The 23,431-nt window shown below is 42.5% G+C and overlaps 1 protein-coding gene across 6 annotated transcripts in view; it reads right to left on the minus strand.

Annotated features, from left to right (window-relative positions):
* LIMS2 (LIM zinc finger domain containing 2) overlaps positions 1 to 23,431 on the minus strand; it is a 96,139-nt gene that overhangs the window by 41,185 nt on the left and 31,523 nt on the right. For 5 of the 6 annotated variants that reach the window (XM_043992445.1, XM_043992444.1, XM_043992446.1 and 2 more), the window contains 3 exons: positions 3,808 to 3,967; positions 2,044 to 2,110; positions 911 to 1,031 (listed from right to left, as the gene is read on the minus strand). The exons of the other annotated variant lie outside the window; for it this stretch is intronic. In XM_043992445.1, coding sequence (XP_043848380.1) covers positions 911 to 1,031; positions 2,044 to 2,110; positions 3,808 to 3,963 — 344 coding nt within the window. In that variant the 5' untranslated portion in view covers positions 3,964 to 3,967. The remainder of the gene's footprint in view (positions 1 to 910; positions 1,032 to 2,043; positions 2,111 to 3,807; positions 3,968 to 23,431) is intronic. 6 annotated transcript variants of the gene reach the window in all.

Genomic DNA, 23,431 nt, shown 5'->3' on the forward strand with positions numbered 1-23,431 from the left:
CTGGAATGCTTTTTCTCCTCTGCGCCAACTACTTACTGACTTCCCTGGTTTCCTTTTAAGTCCCAACTAAAATCCCATCTTTTTTCAGGAAGCCTTTCTCTAGCCCTCTCAAACCTATGCCTTCACTCTGTTGATTATTTCCTATTTATCCTGTACATAGCTTGCTTTGTATATATTTGTTTGCATGTTGTCTCCCTCATTAGACTGTGAGCTCCTTGAGGGCAGGGACTGTCTTTTGCCTCTTTTTGTATCCCCAGTGCTTAGCCCAGTGCCTGACACACAGAAGCCATTTAATAAATGTTTACTGATTGACTAGAATTCGTACAGCTCTTTCTAATTTTCAGGCAGCTAGATAGAATGCACAGCACAGTAGATAGAGTGTCTCAGATACCTACTGGCTATGTCACCCTGGACAAGTAAATTAACTTTCTCAGCCTTAGTTTCTTCTTCTGTAAAATGAGGGTGATAACAGCACCTACTTTACAGGTGGTTGTGAAAATCAAATGCCATAATGTATGGAAAGCACTTTGCAGACTTAAAGTGCTATGTAAATGTGAGCTATTTAAACAACTTTGACACCAATTCTCTTGTACAATCATGGCAACATCCCCGGGAGATAGTTGGGTTAGGCAGATATTATTCCCATTTGAAGAAGGAGAAACAGAGGCCCAAAGAGGTAGAGATTTTACTGGAGATTACCCAGCTCAAGAGGAGCAGAGCTGGGATTAAAATCCAGGTCTCCCTAAACCCTAGTTCAGCATTCTTTCCACTGTGCCCTGGTGCCTTACATGTCAGCAGCATCTTACTCTAGCTCATATCCCCTCTCCAAATCCTGCTTTGTCACCCCCTAGCTTCCTTCCCAATCCCCACCCTTCTCCCGTTGCCCCAAGAAGCCTCGCCTCCTCCTCACCTTCCGGCATTCTTCACAAAGCCCAGATCAGCAAGAACCACATCACACAATTCACAACGGAAGCATTCTGGGTGCCAATTGTTGTTCATTGCTTTGATGACACGGCCAATAATGAATTCGCCTAGAAAATAAACAGTCAGATTTGAGTAGGGAAAGAGATGCATTCATTCCCTGCCTGCTAGGGAAGAAACAACTTCACTCTTGCTATATTTTTTTTTATTGTTTTGCCCAGTTTGTTCCAAGTTACAATACCAGAAGATGAAAAATAAGCTCCAGAAGATGAAAAATAACCTCCAATAGGGAAAATAAATCTACTTTCTAAAGCAAGTGCCAAGAAAATAACTGTGTTCAGGGTATGGGTATGCCATCTCTAGGTTATGTTTTCATCTCTCAGAGCTGACCCTCTGAAGTTTGAAGTTTATTGTGAAGTTTGACTCTGGGGCTCTGCTACCTCCTCAGTCAGGATCATTATAGCCCCACCCTTCCCCTCTTGGCTTCTTTCTGAACTGCAGATGACTACCTTACATTTCCTCAGAGATTTGTTCTCAGTTGATAATGAATTTAAGTAAATTTAAGTAAAGGGTTTCTATTGCTACTGGAGGTGGCTAGGCAGTTCAGTGGATAGAGCACTGGGCCTGGAGTCAAGAAGACATGAGTTCAAATTCAGCCTCAAATATTTACTAGCTGTGTGACCCTGGGCAAGTCACTTAACTTCTGTTTGCTTTAATCCACTGGAGAAGGAAATGGTTAAGCACTTTGGTGTCTTTGCCAAGAAAACCTGGTGGACGGTATGGGCAGGCTATGGTCCACAGGGTCACAAAGAGTCAGTCATAACTGAACAATCAAATGTTGCTAGCAGACTCAGAAAAAGAAGGAGGAGTGTCTACTTTTTTTAAAGGGGTAAATGAGTAATTTTACCATGGCTGAATGTCGGATACTATAACAAACAGTAGAGGGTGATTCTTCAAGTGCCCTTGCCCTACATCCCTCAAATGACACCTGCTCAAATGCTAGCCCTCATTCTCCTCTAAAAGCAGCCCCTTACCCTCCCTATCCCACCCTCTTCCTACTTCATAATAAAATAAAGCCTTCAGAGTAAAGAAATGGAAGATCTGGCTCCAGGCTGGCCTTACCACATGTCCCACAGCAGGGAGCAAACAGCATTTGGAAGTCATGTTCACAATATTTCCGACCTTCGTACTATAAGCAAAACACAGAGAGAAGGCGTGAGAGGAATGGCAGGCTGCCGAGGCTACTTTATTTCCTGACTGATCTATTACAGATTATTCTTCCACAGCACTTTTCCTAAAGACCCCAGCTTCTGCACACAAGCCTTAAACAGGCGGCATTAGAGATCACTCAATTAAAAGGAAGAAACGGAAGTGGGAGGAACAGGAAGATAAGAGAAAGGAACAGGGAAGCACTAGTGATGGTGATTTCATCTCTTTAACAAATAGAAGGCAATCCTTGGCAAATAACAGAGTCAATGTTCTAGGTAACAAACAAATAATGTTCATTAAGCACCTACTGTGTTTTGAGCATTTAACACTATGCTAGGCCCTGGGAGAGACAGAGACTTAGGAGACCTAGTCCCTGTCATCAAACAGTTTATGGTCTAATAGGGGAATAAAATGTAAAGACAGAAAAAAAATATGTAATAATACATAAATACATTAGAGAGGGGGGCGGCTAGGTGGCACAGTGGATAAAGCACTGGCCCTGGATTCAGGAGGACCTGAGTTCAAATCCAGCCTCAGACACTCGACACTTACTAGCTGTGTGACCCTGGGCAAGTCACTTAACCCCCATTGCCCCACCAAAAAAAAAAATACATTAGAGAGGTAGCAATCAAGGTGCTAGGTGAGGTCTAGGAAGGAAGGTATCAGGAGAAAGAGAGAGAAAGAAAAGCTTTATGGAACAGGTAGCATTTGAGTTGTGATTTAAGGCACAGGTAGGAATTGAAGGGGGAGATAGGTGGTGCAGAGGATAGCAGGCTGGGCCTGTGGTCAGGAAGATCTTCCTAAACTCAAATTCATCCTCAGACACTTACTAGCTGTGAGACCCTGGGGAAGTCACTTCACCCTGTTTGCCTCGTTTCCTCATCTGTAAAATGAGCTGGAGAAGGAAATGGCAAACCCCTCCAGTATCTCTGCCTAGAAAACCCCAAATGGGGTCACAAAGAGTCAGACGCGACTGAAACGACTGAACAAAAGGGATCGAAGTGATAAAGATGGCGTTGGGGTGAGTACACCACAGTAATGGTGGTAAGCAGAAGGAAAGTACAGGATATGGGGTTACAGAGAGTTGTCCAGTTTGGGGCATAACGTGCAGGGAGGACAATAGATGAGTCTGGAGAGGAAGAGTGGAAGCAGATGGGGGAAGGCTCTGAATGCTGGGCTCTGTGGCACTGCTAACTGGGTAAAAAGCATCATTAGAATTGAGTTTTAGAGCTGGAAGAGACCTTAGCATCCCACTTTGGCTACACCTCCTCACATTTAAAAATGTTTCTTTTTTTTGTTTCAGTTTCTTACATCTTGAAAAATATTATTTGTAAAATTAATATAAAGAATGTGATTGACTCGGCTAAGTGCCCTCCACACAGTACTCTTCTGTCTTATCCCCCTCAGCTGCTTGGCTTTTCTCTAATGGCAGAAACAAAAAACCACTGACAGCCCGAGGAAGAAGTCTCAGATGCTCTCGCAGTGAGCACTTCAAGGCAGAGTTGCCCAGAGAAGAAGAGCAGACCCAGCAACCAGCGAGGAAAAGGGGTGAGAGACTAAGGAGAAACCAGCACGGGGCAGCTGAAAGGGTTAGAACAGCAGCAGTCCATGTCCCAGAGGGAGGGTGCAGGGTAAAGCCCCAGCCACAGGCCAAGGCAGCAGAGCAAACATCCTCACCTCATAGAAGAGCCCGTCTGGGAACTGCCGGAAGCACTGGGCACAGACGAAACAATTTTCATGATACAGCTCCCCGTTGCTATTCACAATCCTTTCAGATGGATCAAAACGGGCCTGACAGCGCTGGCATGTGGCATTTGCCAGGGCATCGGACATGTTACTGAATAAATGGGAAAAAACATTGAGAGTCAGGTTCTGGATGGCATCCAAAGATGATAACGTGCTAGGGGGTAAGGGGAGCAAAGTTTAGAGCAACAACTTTCTCAGGCTTTCTGGCAAGAACATTTTTCTGTAATCCAGGATTGGGCCTGAAGCCAGGGAGAGAAAATATCCCTAGTCCCAGAGTTTCTCTGTGCTTTACCACTTGTTTGGGACCACAGACAACAGCATTTGTGGCCCTACCATTTTACAGTTCAGATATGGCAGTCCCAATCAGGTCCAAAGAGGAAACTGAGGTTGGAGTTCAGACTGTCTTCTAAAGAAATAGCTTGGCAAGAGTGGACAGAACAGGGGGCAGCGAGGTGGCACAGTAGATAAAGGACCTGAGTTCCAATCCGACCTCAGACACTTGACACTTACTAGCTGTGTGACCCTAGGCAAGTCACTTAACCCTCACTACCCTGCAACAAATTTAAAAAAAAATTTTTAAAAGAGTGGACAGAACACAGGACTTGGAGTCAGGAACACCTGAGTTCAAAGCCTACCTCTGACACTTACTGGCTGTGTGACCCTGGTCACTTCAGTGCTCTCAGCCTCAGTTTCATCATCTGTAAAATGGGGATATTAACAGCACCTATCTCACAGGGTTGTTGTGAGAATCAAATGAGATGATTCATAAAAATCACTTTGCAAACCTTTAAGTATTGTGTAATTGTTAGCTATTATTACTAGTAGTTAAAAATTAAAATAGGAATTCCATGCTAAATCCCTCCAGCCTAGAATTTTGTCTCTGACAGTGTCATCATTCATTCAACCAGCATTTATTAAGCACCTGCTGTGTGCCAGGCACTCTTATAGGTTACTGGAGATAGGAAAAAAAAAAAACAGACCCTGTCCTTCTGTTTATTTTATTCTCTTTGGAAGGAACATGTAAGTCAACATAAAACATAGACAAAGGAAATAGTAAGTAATTTCAGTGGCAGGCTAAAGACAGGCCTGGTGGAGGAGGCAGCACTTCAGCCGAGTTCTAGAAGAAGCTAAGGACTCTACAGAGTGAAGATGAAGAGGAAGTACATTCCAGACATGGGAACAGCCTGCACCAAGTCACAGAGGTTTAATATCACCAAGGGAACAGCCTGGGGAGGCCCTGGTTTGTCCACACTTAAAAGGTTAGAGGTTATGGCCCCAAATCTCTCTTTTCCCCTTAATAATCCACCCATCTGAAACATATTTGTATTTCCAGGCTCTATCACCTCTTGGGTGGAGTGTGCTTTCATCAGTACTTCCACCTCATCCTTCTCTCCCCACCCTCACAAAAGAAAGAAAAAGTTATGAATGTGATTGCATTTTAAAAGACAACATCCCTTTTTTTTCTCATTAACTGTCAAATGGAAGAACAAGCAACCGACAAAGAAGGAACGTTGTGTTGATGATAACCACTAGTAATGAACAAGATGTATTGGATTGGTGTTGTGTGTTTTTTTTTTTCCTGTACCTCAGGGAAATCAGAAATAAACAGGAAATCCTGTAACTCTGAAATCTGAATTGCCTGATTCAATGAACACTGGAGCTGATGACATAACATAATTCCCAGGGCCCAGAAACAGGCTTTCAGATTGCTGGTTAAAGCACACCATCCTCTGGCCAAGGGTGAAGGTCTTATTGTTATTGCTTTTCCCACCTCCCCATATCTACATCTTTCTCCATCCTTCAAGGCCTAGCTCAAAGCCCTCCACATTCATGAAGTGTTCTCCAACTATATTAGCCTACAGTGATCTCTTTTCTGTGAACTCCTATGACATTTAGAGTTTGTAACAAACAACAGAAGTAGCCATGGTTGCCAGGGATGTGGAGAACTGCTCTCAGAGGCAGGAAGAGCCAAGTTCAGATTCTTCTTCTGATATAGCCTGAACAAGTCTAGTGACCCTGCTCAAGTCACTTGATCACTGACTGCTCTAGGGCAGAGGGGTCAAAATCCTTCCTTGCAAATGGGCAGTGGCTCCCGAGTTTAAGTGAAACAGATTAAAAATGTCATTGGGAAATGTTTAATAAAACAAATTAAAAACACAACACAGCATAGATAATGTTAATTTGTGGTTTTCTAAGTCAACATGCATCCTGCATCCCTGTCACCACTGTTCTAGACAACTGAGACTATCATTTGCTGAGAAAGCAAACCAAAGATCTTGGTGCAATTTGAATCTTAGTTTTTAGTGCAGTTTTAATGCTCTTAGAAATCAAACCAAAGATCTTAGAGCAGTTTTTTTTTTCTTTTTTTCTTTTTTTTCTCCTTAGAGAAGTTTTTTTTTCCTCATTTTTTTTTGTTTGTTTTGTTTTTGCGGGGCAATGGGGGTTAAGTGACTTGCCAAGGGTCACTTGTATTCCAAATGGTACAGCAGCTAGTAAGCGTCAAGTGTCTAAAGCCAGATTTGAACTCAGGTACTCCTGAATCCAGGGCTGGTGCTTTATCCACTGCACCACCTAGCGGCCCCTTAGAGCAGTTTTAATGCAACTAATATACTGCTCTCTGACACCTTATTAAGAAAACACAGGTTCAGTACCTTTCCATAAGTCATAGTTTAGCACTGAGATGCTGTGTTAATTTGGTGTCCTTCAGGCCTAAATATTATGTCTTTTGCTTCGTTGCATACTGTGGGCTTGAAATTGGCCTCAAGCTCCACAAGCGGAGCTTCCCCTCCCCCTCCGCTTTAGCTTTGGCCCGGCCTCTGAGCCGGGCTAAACTGGGCAGACGAAAACCCGGAGCCACGGGTGTGGCATGGCACTCCCCATTGGCCTGGTCAGTCGCACAGCGGAAAGGCCCACGAAAACCCTGAGGGACACTGGGGTTTGCTTCACCCAGCTCCAGCTGCGGCTCACAGAGACGGAAGGGACAGATATACAGAGCTAGTGAGACAGTGAAGGGGGGCCTCCCGAGGATAGAGAAAGTGAGAGGCAGACGTATGGAGGTTAGGAGAAGCCAGAAGATTAAGAGAACAGGAGAGGCTACAGAAGGTTAGAGAAAGCGAGGAAGGGCTAGGATACAGAGACACTAGAGATGCCAGGGGGTTGGCAACAGAGGTGAGGACGCTAAGGGGCTTTTCAGGGGGGTCGACAACGTGAAAGGGACTTGGAGTTAGAAGAAAGCAGCTGAGCAGTGAAAGCGCAGGGAAGCTGGAGTGAAGGAGAAAAAGAGTGAAAGTTGGAGAAAGCTGGAGCATACCTTAAGGCAAGAGGTGGCAACAGCCCTTATTATATTAAAAGCAGACAGGTTGTATAATTTGCATTTCTTAACCCTTATCTTTTACATTTATTTTTATAAATAAATTCTGCTTCGATTATTTAATTAAGAGTCTTCTTAATCATTTGCTTATCAATTTGAGAGCACTGTGGGGAAATTTTATAAACAGCCTATATTAAATTAATAGCAGTCAAACATACACAGATTAGACCCTGACGTCAGATTAGGCCCCCCAAATTAGGCAAGATAGTTAAAATATTTTTACAGTACCACAAAGCCACTTGAACAGAGCCACATCCATAACATGATAAATACTTGCTAATCGACTAACTCCTAGCTACCTCTACTCTCACCCTAACCCTAGGGCTTGGTTATGATCCATTATCTATGTTATGTTAACAACAAATCTTCCATCTGTTGTTTCATCCTTCTTCCGCACTGCTTCCAAAAAGTCTTCCTAAGGTAGGGTTCCACTATCACTCAAACACCTTCTATGGCTCTGTATTACCTATGGGAAAAATGTAAACTCCCCAGTCCAGCATTTAAGGTCCTGCATAATATTTTTCTTTTCTATCTCTCCAGACTTATTTGATTTTAATTTTCTATGTACATTCTTCATTTCATTGAAACTCAATATATTAACTCTTTTCTAACTGGAAGAATGTGCAGCTAGGAAGTACAGTGGATAGAGCACTGGGCTTTGAATGAGAAGGATTCATCTACATGAAGTCAAATCCCGCCTCAGATACTTACTAGCTTTGTGACCCTGGGCAAGTTACTATGCCCCGTTTGCCTCAGTTCTTTATCTATAAAATGAGCTGGAAAAGGAAATGGCAAACTGCCCTAGTATCTCTTCCAAGAAAACCCCAAGTGAGGTCCAAGAGATTCTTTTACAACTGAAAAACAATGCCAGGCAGCTAGGTGGAGCAGTGGATAAAGCACCAGCCCTGGATTCAGGAGGACCTGAGTTCAAATCCAGCCTCAGACATGTAGCGTATAAAATTATATGTGGTCACCCTATTACTGTTCCAAGTTTAGGGTAAATTAGCTGGGGTTTATTACATATTTGTTACTTAGAAATTAGAGGCTACTGCACCAGTTTGGGGGCATTAAGCATTTATTAAAGCATATTAAGTATTAGTAAAGATAGAGCACACGACCCTGAAAGTTAGAAAGGCCTAGCTAGGAAAGAAGAGAGAGAGGGAGCTGGGTCACATGGCTCCCCTTCCACATTCCCAGGCCAAGAGAGCAAGTCACTGTGTAAGCTTCCTGTGGGCAGGAGGAGAGCCTGCCCTTACACATTGCTCAAAGCCAATTGGCTAGCATCATTCAAATCTATTGCTTTACTGGATTTGAGGGTGGTCCAGCTTATGTCAGAGCCCAGAGAACAGATCCTCTGGTGGGAATAAGGCTTTCAGGTGGGTGTGGTTTTGAGTGAGGTAACTTCCTGACTCTAGGCTGGCCTTAAGAAAGGTCAGGCCAGGTTCTCTCAGTGGGGGGGGGGGGCCCTGGGAGTCCCAAAACCCCTATTATTAATAATTTTCTCACAGACACTTGACAATTACTAGCTGTGTGACCCTGGGCAAGTCACTAAACCCTCATTGCCCTGCCAAAAAAAAAAAACAACCCTGAAAACAACTCAACAACATTATGTTACAGTAACCCCACACTGGTAAGGGAGCATTATGTGGCAATTCTTGTATTCCAAATGGTACAGCAGGTAAAGTGGGATTATGTCATACAAGGTGGGGTCTAATAGGCCCTTGTCTTCCAGTTTCACATGATTCTAACATGAAATTTAATAATACAACAGAAATTTTAAAATAAACAACCACCAGAGAGTTCAAGGCCCCTCACCCTCAACCATGCTCCCATTGAACACAACATGAATAGAGCTGTTCATTCATCATGGACCCCCTTCCATGACACTGGACCTTCTATGTGTTATCACTGAAGTATGTGGAATGGAGCCTGGGAGGATTCCGAACCAGGGGGAGCATGTCAGAAAGATAAATCAAAGGGGTTCATCAAAGCACAAGGCACTCACAGAAAGAACTGTAGTCTGGGGATCCTTTCCAGCTTGGCTTTACGGTAGCCAACAGCAGTTATGTGAAGGGAACAAGGGTGGAAGAAATGAAAATTCCAAGCCCTCCCCCCTCCTTCGCACATTCCATTAGGGAACAGAGAATACAATGTCTGCCTGATTATCCCCCAAAGAGAAAAATGCCACTCCCCTTTCTCTGCCCCCATTCCAAAGTGGACAACAGGCAACATACAGACAAGGGCATGTCTGAGAGGCAAGCAAATCAAACCACCAAGCTGTGGGAAGAACATAACACTATGATGCTCCCCCAAGCTTCAACTCTACAATGCCGCTGGTGTCTGGAGCCAACATTGTCAATTAAGTTTGCTACTGATATTTACAATAATTTTTTTCATGTAAGGGTTTCCTAGTCACGGCTTGCATCACAAAGGCAGGAAAATCAAATAGGCTTGAAAAACAAGGTCTTCTGCCATACCCACTTGTCCAAGAACAAGAAAGCTATGGGAAGTGAGGAAGGGGGAGGGCCAGGAGTTAAGTATGTGTGTGCCTCAATCAATCAACAAGCATTTATTAAGTACCTACTATATACAGGGTGCTGTGCTAATAGCCAGGGTTTTGTCATGGGGGAAACTGGTTATGGAGTCCTTAGGTATTCCTCTTTAAAAGAATTATACCCTCTCACACACAAATCCAAATAGAATAAAATAATCTTTTATTTTGGCGCTAGAGAAAGATCAAGAGAGAATCCAAGGACTTCTTTCAAGGGGAGATGGTTCAGAAACCCATCTCCTCAAACAGGAGAAAGGCAAAAGCTTTTATAGATGGTAGAAGGGGTGATCACCTGAACCCTTATTGGGGGTAAGGGGTGGTTGTTCTGACTTCTGGAGTGATCTCTGTTCCCAGGTGCCCACCAGGCCTAATGGGCTTATCTCCCTTACTTCTCAAGGTGTGTCTATCCCTTAGTTTAGCTTCTCAAGGAGAGTTACCCCAGACCCATATCCTTTAGTTTAGCTGGTCAGTTTATGTCCCAATCACATAACAGTTTCAAAAACAAAGGTCAAACAGACCCTGCACTCAAAGACCTTGCACACTGATGGACTGTAATAGCCAACTATCCTACTGAGGAGTGTGAGGCTATGTGTTTCTGAAAGACTATCAGAGACACTGGAGTATTGCCATCTCTGATATGAGACAGAATCGTTCCAACAATAAATTAGGTAATAAGATTGAGACATATCAACACAGGTCCCTCTGCATGTTTCCATGATCAGCAGAAATAACCCCTGGGCCAAATGGAAAAAGTTATGGTTAGAGCTGTTCTCTAATGGTTCTGCAGCTTTTCATGTAGAAACAGCCTCCATATGTGATGTGATCTGCATTCTAAAGCCAAATATGAATATTTTGTAAAGAAATGAGGAGGAAGGAGAGGAGAACACAACACCACACCAATTAACTCAACCACAAAAAATGCAAATACCTCAAATGAATCAATCACCTTACCTAGTCTTTTTTTTTTTTTTTTTTGCCAGGCAATGAGGGTTACGTGATTTGCCCAGGGTCATGTGATTTGCCCAGGGTCACACAGCTAGCAAGTGTTAAGTTTCTGAGGCTGGATTTGAACTCAGTTCCTTCTGAATCCAGAGCTAGTGCTTTATCCACTGCTCCACCTAACCACCCCAGCTTACCTAGTGTTAAAAGAATTTGCCTAAAAATATATCAATAAATCCTTAATTAATTAGAATGGATTATAATCTCTCTAATTCCTCCCCCTCCCATACTTCCCTAACCCCACTGACCATGCCATAGGAGGCAATGGATTAGTAGCAGACAGGGCATCCTGCTGGGATTAGGCAAACTGAACCATGAGGAGACAACAGACAGGAGTGAGAGTTACCCAAACAAAGGTGGCTTTCAGGGAGTGACCCACTCTTGTTAGAGAGGACCCCTGGCTATGGACCAACAAAATCTGTACAAAGGCACTGACCTCAGGAGCCCAGCAGAGAGCTACAATGAAGGGTACCTTCATGAGACCTCTGTGTAGGGAAAAAAGGACTTCCAATGATCCGGAGTTATGAGTTATCCCTTTGCCACGTGTGTTCTTTGCACATGTTCCTCATTACCTTTGTGCCCACTCTCCCCCAATGACCCGGTGCGTATCTGTGGGAGACGGTACCCCAGAGTTTATAGCTACTATTCTTAGTGAATATCCTTACCAAAAAGTCAAATCTGATTGATTGTTAGTAACTAAAAGTACTAGAAACTTAGCCTCTCAGGGCCATATACACCCGAGACAAGGAGTCAGCTCCCTTCTGGGGATCCAGCCCACCAGTTCCAGTGCAAATTGGGGAATTAGTCTGGGATTAACTAAATTCAATTTCTGTACTTCTTCTTCACATCCCATTTGCATGGCCAATCAAAAGTTGACACTAGGGGCAGCTAGGTGGCGCAGTGGATAGAGCACTGGCCCTGGAGTCAGGAGTACCTGAGTTCAAATCCGGACTCAGACACTTAACACTTACTAGCTGTGTGACCCTGGGCAAGTCACTTAACCCCAACTGCCTCACCAAAAAAAGAAAAAAAAAGTTGACAGTAGCCATGAGAAAGGGGTGAAGTAAAACCTGCAGCTGGAACATCTGTGTTATGTGGGCAAAGCCCTTAACCTCTCAATAGTTATGTTTCTTCGTCTATCAAACAGGAATAACAATACTTGCACTACCTACCTCAGAAGATTGTTTGGGAAAAGGTTCATAAGTACAATATAAATATAAGTACAATAGAGTACAATATAAATATAAGTTCTTCTTATTGATTGATTGCCTAGCTCATTTCCCATTGGCTTACCATTAGTTTTAAAAATGGTGGTGCAGTGTATAGAGTTTTGGGCCTGGAGTCAGGAATACCTGAGTTCAAATTCAGCCTCAGACACTCACTAGCTATGTGACCCTGTTTGCCTCAGTTCCTCATCTGTAAAATGAACTAGAGAAGGAAATAGTAAACCACTCTAGTATCTGTGCCAAGAAAACCCCAAAAGAGGTCACAAAAAGTCAGATCCAACTGGGAAAAAATATGGCTAAACAACAATAACAAGCTTTTTAAATGCAGTTCCACTAATAGTATAATACTGTAACCTGTTTTTCAGTAGACAGATATGGAATAGCTAAGGTTCATTCCTCTGTCTATAGTAGTTCATGAATATGAATTAGAGATGTTAGCTGGTGATTTAAAAAAACTATTGTTAATGTTACCATAGAGACATATGGGAGAAAACAATGCAATACCTCTCTCACTGGACTGTTGTATGAGGAAAGTATTTTGTAAACCTGAAAGTATTGTGTAACTCTAAGTTATTGTTGTTGTTGTTGTTGTTGTCATTGGGAAATGATTGATTTCTTCAAATAGCTGAAGAGCTGTATGTGAGAGTGGGTATATTGTGCTTGGATCCAGAAGGCAGAACCAAGAGCAGTGGGTAGAAGTCACAGGAAGGCAAATTCAATATAAAGAAGAATTTCCTAACTAGATACTCAGCCAGTCAACAAGCATTTATTAAATTCTTACGACTTCCAGGTACTGTGCTAAACACTGGGGATACAAAGGGAGAAAAAAAGTCCCTGCTCTCAAAAGAACTCAGAGTCTAAAGGGCAAACAATATGCAAACAACTATGTACAAACAAGCTATGTAAAGATCCATTGGAGAGAGAAGGCACTGGCATTAAGGAGGATCAGGAAAGGCTTCTTATAGAAAGTGGGGTTTTGTTTTGGACTTGAAGGAAACCAGGAAGCCAAGATGTGAAGGAGGAAGAGCATTCCAGGCATGGAGGACAACCCAAGAAAATGGCTGGTCAGGAGATGGAGTGGCCTGTGCAAATAACAGCAAGGAAGCCAGCGTTGCTGGGTGGAGAAGAGAGGGGTGGGGCAGGGAGTAAGATGTAAGCAGACTGGAAAGTGGAAGGGGACCAGATGATAAGAGGCCAGACAGAGGGCTTTCTATTTGATTTTTGGAGGTAATAGGAAGTCACAGTAGTTTATTGAAGATGGAGAGAGGCAGTGACATGGGGCATCTTGAACTTTTCAATTTGATAGTTGAATGCAGGATGAATTGGAGTGTTGTGTTATGGTGTTTGTCCTTCGATCTCTAAGACCAATGACATCATGAGGCTGATGTCTCAACTCAACCATGAATTAGATTTTTTTTTTTTTTGGTGGGGCAATGAGGGTTAAGTGACTTGCCCAGGGTCACACAGCTAGTAAGTGTCAAGTGTCTGAGGCTGGATTTGAACTCAGGTCCTCCTGAATTCAGGGCCAGTGCTTTATCCACTGTGTCACCTAGCTGCCCCCCATGAATTAGATTTAAGTGAGACAGAGTTGGGTAAAGTCACCAGTCTCTCCTCCAGAGTCATGGAAGTCCAGTAGCAAGGCAAAAGTCAAAACAACTGATGATGGGCCAGGATGCAGTGGGTGACCTGGGCCCTTCTAAATTAAGGTCTTTCCCAGGCCTCAGTTTGTCTCAGGCAATGCCCACTCAATGGAGAGAGCTTTGAGACAGGGAGACAACCATAAGGTGATGGCCTGCAGCATAGTGTTGGCAACAGTTGTATTCAAAAGATGTTATTAAGGTAGAATCTAAAAAAAAACTGACAACAGATGGGATATGAGAGAGAGAAGATAATTCTTCAAGTAATAGGGACATTAGGAGGAGGAGAGGGTTGGGGGTCAGGGACAGGGAGAAAGATATTAAACTCATATTCAGTTTTGGACATGTGGCATTTAAAAATATCTATGTGTGTTGCATTTTAAATGTATGTAAGTATGATATATGTATGTATATACACACATACACACATATATACAGAATGTAATGTTTTATGAGGTAGTAAGAAGCTCATCACTGAAGGTTTTCAAGGAGAGGTTGAACTGGAGCTGAAACTAAAGTAGGGCAGCCAGGGCTTTGTCCTGGGGAAGGTGGGGTACTCTAAAGGATTCTGACATTTGTATTCTACTAAGGAAAAATGCAAAGTCAGAGTCTAGCAGCAAGCAAGTGGATAAGAAGGTGAGAAAGGAAGAGCAGTCTGCCTGCCACCTGGGGAGTAACTCAGCTAGGGCCCCAGCTCTAGCTCCCTCGTATGGACTTCTCAATCTAGACAACCAGGGGAGAAAGGACACAAGCTCTCTGAGGTTAGGGAACTTGGAGCCAGTATATGGACAGGAAAGATGAGGGGGTCCCCTTCCCATCCAGCTGCTTGTCCTGAGTCATGGTATTCCGGGCTGGTACTCCGGAAGGATCATTTCCTCTAGCCATAGCGCAAAAGGGTGAATTTAAAAAAAAAACAACCTGACTAAGCACTGGTTTGGGAGTCAGAAGACCAGACATCTTTTACTAGAAGCCTTCCCCAACCTCTCTTAATTCTAGTGCCTTCCTTCTGTTAATTATTTCCTATTTATCCTGCATATAGCTTGTTTTTATCTATTTGTTTGCGTGTTGTCTTCTCCATTAGATTGTAAGCTCTTTGGGAGCAGAAACTGTCTTTTGCCTCTTTTTGTATTCCCAGAGCTTAGAACAGTGCCTGGCACATAGTAGGTGCTTAATAAATGATTTATTGGTTTTTAGTGCCTGCTGTGATACAACTAACTCCTGGCCACTATATTCTCTTTTCTATCATGAGAGTAGAGGACAAAGTGATCTTTTGGATCCCTTCTAGTTCCCTTTGTCTGTGAGCATGTGAGCATTGGATACTACCTCAGCCCGGCTTCAATATCAGTAAAAGATTTAATAAACAAGTGACCTGAGCAAGGCTCTTCTCTTAGGGGGCTAAGTTTTCTCCTTTGAAAAATGAAAGATAGGAGATCCAGGCCTAACATTCTACTGTGATACTTTGACGGATTATGTCATTTGGGGGGTCTTTTGGAGGAGATAGAGATGGGCTTAAGGCTCTTTGATATAAGGATTACTACTCCACCACCATCCCGATGCCAAGTGTGAAGAAACAACTGCCTTTAGCACCTATTTATCAAGAATAAGTCATTAAGGGGGCGGCTAGGTGGCTCAGTGGATAAAGCACCGGCCCTGGATTCAGGAGTGCCTGGGTTCAAATCTGGCCTCAGACACTTGACACTTACTAGCTGTGTGACCCTGGGCAAGTCACTTGACCCCCACTGCCCCACAAAAAAAAAAAAAGAATAAGTCATTAGAATAGGAAGCTACCAGAAGGCCCCATTTGTCCCCCAAGAGGTGGTCTCCCCAGCAGGACTTCTACCTATTGAATCCAGTGCCCAGAGTCCCAGAGGAAGGTGTCCACTCCCCACAATTAAATGAGGGTGTCTTGGTTGCTTGCCTCAGGCATGGTTTGTGATGTTTACCCCAGGTACAAAAATTCCTGGTTATGCCATAACTTTTTATAAGGACCATTTATAAGGAATATCATAGGCATAAAATTCATTTCTTTGCTAGAAGTTCAAACAAATGACTTCTGAAGTTCTTTCCAGTAATGCTGCTCTACATTTCTATCATCCTAATGAGATGGGAGCAGGTAGGTGGCATAACAGAGAAAGCACTCTGCCTGAAGTCAGGAAGATCTGAGTTCAAATCTGACCTCAGACACTTAGTGGCTGTATGACCCTGGGCAAGTCACTTCACCTTGTTTGCTTCAGTTTCCCCGTCTGTAAAATGATCTGGAGAAGGAAATGGCAAACTACTCCAGTGTCTTTGCCAAGAAAACTCCAAATGGGTTCGTGAAGAGTCAGGCACAACTAAAACCGAACAATGACAATGAAATGTATGGATCAGATGGTTCCTTTGACAAACTTATCTCTGAATATGCTCATATATCTTCATACTCACAGTTCCTTCCATCTCTGTTCCATCTAAAATTATACAACTCTTTCTGAAGAACAGTACCTGTTCTTTGCTCTGAAAATTTTGCTGTGGTCTTTGGTCCAAAGCAGTACCTAAGTTGGTGGAAATTTTTTTAAGTGTTGTAAATGTTTGGTTTTTTAATTATGCATTTTTGAATGTCAGGATGGCAGAAGAGAAAGCAAGAAGTCTCTGGAGCCAGAGGAGCTGTTGTTCAGGTCCTGCCTCTCATGTACACTGGTTGTATGACCCTGGGCAAGTCTCTTAACCTACTCCGGGCAATACCTCAAGTTGTTGTCTACACAGGTAGAGAGAGTCTCCTCAGTAGAAGTTCCCAACATTAATAAAATGACAGGTCTGAAGCAAAAATTTAAAAGCTTCTTTTAGAATCCATAGCTCTAACCATATAATACTAGAAAGAAGTGGAAACCTAAAGTCTATCTTTTCGGATGTACTGTATCTAATTGATGCTGCTAGATCAGTAGTTCTTAAGTGTGTTGTTTTGTTTTGTTTCTTTTTGTATGATGGACCCCTGGGGGCAGCTAGATGGCGCAGTGGTTAAAGCACCGGCCCTGAATTCAGGAGTACCTGAGTTCAAATCCAGCCTCAGACACTTGACACTTACTAGCTGTGTGACCCTGGGCAAGTCACTTAACCCCCATTGCCTGCAAAAAAAAACAAAAAACAAACAAACAAACAAAAAAAAATCTATGTCTGATGGACCCCTTTGGCAGTCTGTTGAAGCCTAGGGACCCTTCTTTGAATAATGTTATTAAATGTATAAGATAAAATACCTCGGGCTACAAAGGAAACAAACCATACTGAAACACAAGGAAAAGGCAAAGGCTTTGCACCCCAGTAAGAACTCCTGAGTTGGATGACTATGTGACCATTAAAGAACACTAGAGAAGATGATTCTACAGATTCCATCTCAATAAACCCTTTTAAGTACCTAATAGCCCTTATAGTCAGGAATTCTGAGCCAAATATCCCTTAGTTGCTATGACATTCCAATAAATCTAATTTGCTTTATAAGTAGTTATGCTCTGAGCATGGGCTTAAAATTGCTTACCATCAACAACTTTGGCAGTCCGAAATTTTTCAGTTTATATGATCTTTAAGCAGATGAGTCCCAAATCTATGTCTCCAGAGCTTTTTCCTTTCTTTAACTCTTGCCTGCTATCTCCAGTGGCCTACTATGATATTTTCACTGTGATGTCAAACTCAATAAATCTAAAATTGAACTTGCTATCTTCTCTTTTGATGAGCTCACCCTTCAGAACTCCCTATTTCTGCCATGGGGAGAAATCTTAGCCATCCTTGACTTCTTAATCTTGTCCCCCAACATTTAGTCTGTAATCAGACTAAATTAGAACAGTGGCTGGCACATAGTAGGTGCTTAATACATGTTGACCGATTGATTGGTTTTTAGTGCCTCCCATGATACAACTAACTCCTGGCCACTTTATTCTCTTCACTATCATGAGAGTATAGGACAAAGTAACCTTTAGGATCCCTTCTAGTTCTGTCTGTGAGCATACGAGCATTGGATACTACCTCAGCCCAGCTTCAATATCAGTAAAAGGTGATATGGTCAAGTCTCTTCTCTTTGGGGGCTAAGTTTTCTGGAGCCAGAGGAGCTGGCTGATAGGTGACTCAATGGAGTTCTGGGCCTGAAGTCAGGAAGACCTGAGTTCAATTATGGTCTTGAACATTTACTCTAGCTGTGCGACCCTGGAAAAGTCACTTAACACTGTTTGCCTCCATTTCCTGTCTGTAAAATGAATTGGAGAGGGAAATGGCAAACCACTCCAGTATCTTTGCCTAGAAAACTCCAAATGGGCTCATGAAGACCGAACAACTTCCATCAATCCGATGTTCCAATGGCTAGATGATTCCTAATGATCTAACTCTAGATTCAATCTAACCTGTAAGGTTCAACCTGACCATAAGGTTCCCTTGCTCAAGAAGCTTCTTCAGTGACTCTCAATTGCTTCTAGAATAAACATTTTTAAAAAGAATTAAAGCTCCTTATCTTGGTGTTTAAAACCTTTCCCAATCTGGTTCTATTCTCACCTTCACACTCTCTATCTTCCAGTCAAACTGACCTACATGCTTTTCCCAAAAAATTAGCATGACATCTCCCTCCCTGACACCTAAAATATACTTTGCCTCCCACTCTTAGAAACTTTGGCTAGGTGCCTCTCTTCAACCAGCACTACTTATCAGTGCTGGCTCCTTAAATTATCTTGCATTTACGTATCTATGTAAATGCTCTATTCCACCTCCTATTAGAAAGCAAGATCCTTGGGTGGATGAAGTGGGGAAAGGGAGGCCATTTTTCATCCGACACCTAATATAGGGTTTTGCACATCTTGGGTACTTTATAAATGCTTTCTGGATAGAATCAAAATTAACTGAGTTGAATAATCCTGTCTTTCGAACCAATTTCCATTACTCCTTTATACAAACACTCTTTCTAGCTAGATGGTTTTACTCCCATTTCCAAATATCCATGATCAACTCGCTCTCCCCAAACATATAAAATGCACATTTTTAGCTCCATGGCTATTTCCCCTTCTCAGTCTAGAAAGCCCTGTACCATCCACTGCCCCTGGTCTTCTCTTCTTATCTAAATCCTACCCTTCCTCTAAAGCCCAGATTAAGCTCCACCTCCTCTATGAAACCACCAAAGCCCCCAGGGACCTTTTCCTCCCTGGAAATTCTTGCAGTTTGACACAAAATATACTCTTTTGTGAGGTTAAATCCGGAAACTCAAGGTTCTACTCTAGGGTCTGCCATGAATTAGGGGCTAGTTCCCCTGTCTGGGCCTCAGCTTCCTTACCTATAAATTAGCGAGAAGGTTGGATTAGATAAAGTCTAAACTTCCTTCCAGCTCTAACACACTTTGAATCTATTTTTAGTTACTTTATGTCTGCCTTATCTCCCTAACTAGGTTGTGAGAACATGGATGACATCTTTTAGCTTTCTGTATCTCCAAAGTACCCAGCACATAGAAAGTGTTTGATAGAATGTTTGTTCATTGACTATCACAAAGTGATTTTTTTTTTATAGCCAACAATACACACACAGCCTTGGGTCTAAAAAGTCAAAGTGCAGGTTTCCTGTCAGCTCATCTGCAGCAATAATATCCTACAAACGGGACTTCCTGGATGGCTTAGATGATGCTGGCTCACAGGACCAAGAACTTTAGACTCTCTTACCTCCAAAGGGTTAATAGTTGTTTCCTATCAGGGAAATGAACAGTGGTGACTTAAGAGCATTGGGTAGGCTGGTCAGGATCATACTTATTTTATATATTATGGTTTGATTCCTTTTAGCATTTAATGGCAATGAGTAAAGTGGAGGATAGGAATGTAAGGGAATATAAATGTTCTCTAAGAAATGGCAACTGAAGAATTCAGAAAAACTTGGGAAGACTTGGAAGAAGTGACACAGTGCAAAGTAAGCAGAACCAGGAGAACAATTTACAGTATTACCATAATAATATAAAGGGAAACAGTCCTGAAAACTTCAGAACTCTGATCAATGCAATGAGCAAACATGACTGCAAAGGGCCAAGAGTAAAGCATTCCTCCTGTCCCTTAACATAGAAAGGGGATCAGAGGCACAGAAGAAACATCCATCTTTAGGCATGGATGATAGGTCAATTTATTTTGCTTAACTGTATTTCTTGTTACAAGAGAAGGTTGTATGGGGGACTGGGGAGTCAATGGGAATTAGCATCAATATTTTTAAAAAACTAATAAAATATACAATAAAACTAATAAATATTAACTGACTTTTTTAAAGTATAAGGCACTATTTAAACAAAACCCAAACCATTTAACAATAGGCAGGCCAAATCGAAGACCTAATGACTTTACCATTTCCTTTAGATTTCTCCCCTTCTTTTTTTTTTGGGGGGGGTGTGCATCTCAAGCTCAATAGAGTATTTTCCTTCACTGACCAAAGCTATTAAAGGGTGGGAAGGACCAAAAAATAACTTATCTAGAAATGATCAAATCACCAACAGGCCTTGATTAGAAATGCTGATCCTAGGTGATATCAGGGTCCAAATGCATTAAAAATCTTTTTTGTTTTTTTAAACCGCATCTACTCATAATCCTTAGAAGTTTTTTCTCTTTTTGAAACAGTGTGCCCTGTGTTTGACAGGGAGATGAGGACACTGCTCTGGAGAATTTGGGGAGATGTTTCAAAAGGGAAAGGTTTCCTTGCTGTTGTTTTCCTGTTATTGTGATAAGCTAAGCGCCTCCACCCCAGTCTCTTTTACACACTCGCCAGAAAGGGATATATCACCTTGAGCCTAGTCAGACTGTCTACAGACAAAAGCCCGTCTCATAAGAAGTCAAGTATGCCTTAGGAAACATTCCAGTAATACCAGCCCCTTCATCTCAAGAGACCTACCCAAGTATCCCGGCTGTTTCTGCCCCACCATTCAAGGACAAGCCAGTGCTGCTCTGCCGATCCTGCCGGCGTCGGTACAGTTCAGAAGATGCCAGATCCCGCAGTCTCATGCCAGCCATGGTGCCCCCACACCACAGTGCAAGTGGAATAGCGAAGGTCAATTGGAAATTGGCTCTGAGAGGGCCAAAGCCCAAGTGACTCACTTTTCCGGTTAGGAGGTTCAATAGACTTTTTTTTTGCAATGTTCTGACAGATAAGACAGAAAGCTGCCCCAAATCTGTGTAGTCCTGTTCTACTCTTCTAAAAACAGGGAACTTCTTCTGGAATAAAGGTCAGCCTCTCCTACTGACCTCCTAAACAATTTCCAAGAGCATCCATCCATCCATCCATCCAAAGAGAGTCACTCCATCCCAATCAATACATTTCAAGGATCGATCTGCACAAGGTCCATCTTCAGTTAACTGAATTTCATTCTGAGCCTTCTAGCACTGAGTGGTAATTCAATCCAGTAAGCCTTGAAGTCAGACGTGTCCAGAGCATCAGAAACACAAGATGAATTAGGATAAATTAACCCTACCCCCCAAAAAACTCTCAAGGTATACCACACAGAGTTCCATATACTTGATGCTATTCTCCTCCTGGCCGCTGCATTGGACAGTATCTTCACATTCCTTCCTGAGATAAACCAAGCTCCTCAAACCACTTGTACCCAGCACAACCCTCAACAAACCAAAAAGAGGCGGGCTTGTAGACTTCTGCCCTCCAATCTGGAAGAGCAAGGGATAGGATCGGGAACTCAAGAAAAGGCACATGCTTCACATTCCAGCCTTCAGAGCGCTGGCTCTGCTTGCAGCAAATTGAACAGGGATTTTAACCAGTAAACCCACCCTTTCTACCACCTCTTCCCCACCCCTCCTCCACTCTTGAACTGAGGCTCACATTACACAAAGGGTCTCCAAAGGGCAGTGGCACCAATCTGTGAAGGAAGGCAAAGTCAGTTTCAAAGAGGAAAGAAGTGGGGAGGGGAAGACTGGTGGAACTCCCTAGCCAGGATGTTATTCAATCTGGAGCAAGAGAATGAAAAACAAGTCTGTTTCAGGGTTTGGTTTAATCTAGGAATGGGTCATTTAACAGTGAACTTTCAAAGACGCCAAGAGAGGCATTTGGTGATGTATCCATAGAGCCACAAGGCTTAAGAGTTTGTCTGGATGGATGTAAGAAGATGCCTTGCTCCAGTCAAGCAGAACTCCATAATCCCTAACCTGTCCAATGCAGACGCCAACAGGAGAGTACCAAAGGAGCCTAGAAAGAAAGAGTTTGTCACTTTTAAAAAGCAATTGGCACAGGGAGCATGATAGGCTGCTAGGTCCAGATCTGAGAAGGGCAAAGTGAAGAGATCAAGAGACAACCACAATTTCACTTCTCACCATATAAAGTAGAAAGCTGACAAGTTTCTCCTGCACCTAGGGAACACCCTGGGAGAAGCAATTCAAAGTACACCTAAGCCTCAAAATATTTTCATGAAAGGTAATATTCCTTAACCTGTCCAAGAGGGTAGGAAGGAGCAAGAGTGTGTGGGAGAATACCAGGAAGGCTCAATTTAAATGCAATTTTTAATTGGAAGAGATTAGTGGGGTCACTTATAGTGGAAAAAAAAATGAATCTCTCATTCAGCATTTGAACAATTCCCATTGGCAGCAAGAACACCAAAAGTAATTATTAATACAGTAGGATGCCAACTGCTCATGAAAACCCTTAACACAGATTCAATTTCCTTCCAATTATTTCATGGTGTTGTCAGAAAGCCACAGTGATATCCACCTCTTTTGTTTCAAAATAAGGCGCATGGGAGGTTTTAGCTACTTGAAATACTCTTAATGGACAACAGTCTGCTTTTTTCACCAGGCAGATCTTCAAATAAAAGACTTTCTCTTCACCTAATAGAGGCAGTGACATGCACCTTTAAGATTTTAGGCCCAATGGCTAAAAAAAATGTTGATCCTTTGGTTTCTTTTTTTTTTTAAGGGTTTTTTTTTTTTTTTTAGTGAGGCAATTGGGGTTAAGTGACTTGCCCAGGGTCACACAGCTAGTAAGTGTTAAGTGTCTGAGGCCAGATTTGAACTCAGGTCCTCCTGACTCCAGGGCTGGTGCTCTATCCACTGCGCCACCTAGCTGCCCCTGTGCCACCTAGCTGCCCCCTTTGGTTTCTTTATGAATAGAAGTAGTCTAGCAAATACCTTAAGTCAATCATTCTCACTAAGATTTTCCTGGGACCCACATCTTGACACATGAATTAGAAGCCTACAAATACCTTTGCTATACAATCCCGGGATGTGAGCACAAACTACAAGTGCTCTCTTTGTATCTCCAATGCTTATTACAGGAAGTGATTAACAACTGCTTGCTGACTGACTGACTATTTTAACCTACACTAACTGTATAAGCTATTTTCAGGGAATCCCTGAATTATCTCTAATATTACGATCTGAAGTCATTCATTTATTTTTCCTCTTCTTTGAGACTTTTTACTTACTCATTATAAATTATACAGATCCTGTTTGCCAAGCAAGACATATACCACCGAAAGACACAAGAAGCTAGGGGATGAGTGAGGGGGATGATGAAGACAAAAGGAAAATTTTCCCAGAAGCTACAAATTAGAGGCTTCTACCTTAAATGGACTAAATTTGGTGGTTTTGGGGTGTGTGTGTGTGTGTGTGTGTGTATGTGTGTGTGAATTTTAGGTTGGCATTCCTGATGTTATATAGTTATCAAATGCAAGATTTGCCAAGATGCCAAGCACTTTATGTTATCATCCAAGTAACAGAGACTTGATTATAATAAGGTTACTTATAATTGCTTTAAGTTTTTCAAAGTCTCTCTCATTTATTATCGTACATAGTCCATG

This window comes from Dromiciops gliroides, chromosome 3 (assembly GCF_019393635.1).
Source record: "Dromiciops gliroides isolate mDroGli1 chromosome 3, mDroGli1.pri, whole genome shotgun sequence".
In the NCBI taxonomy this organism is placed as follows: domain Eukaryota; kingdom Metazoa; phylum Chordata; class Mammalia; order Microbiotheria; family Microbiotheriidae; genus Dromiciops; species Dromiciops gliroides.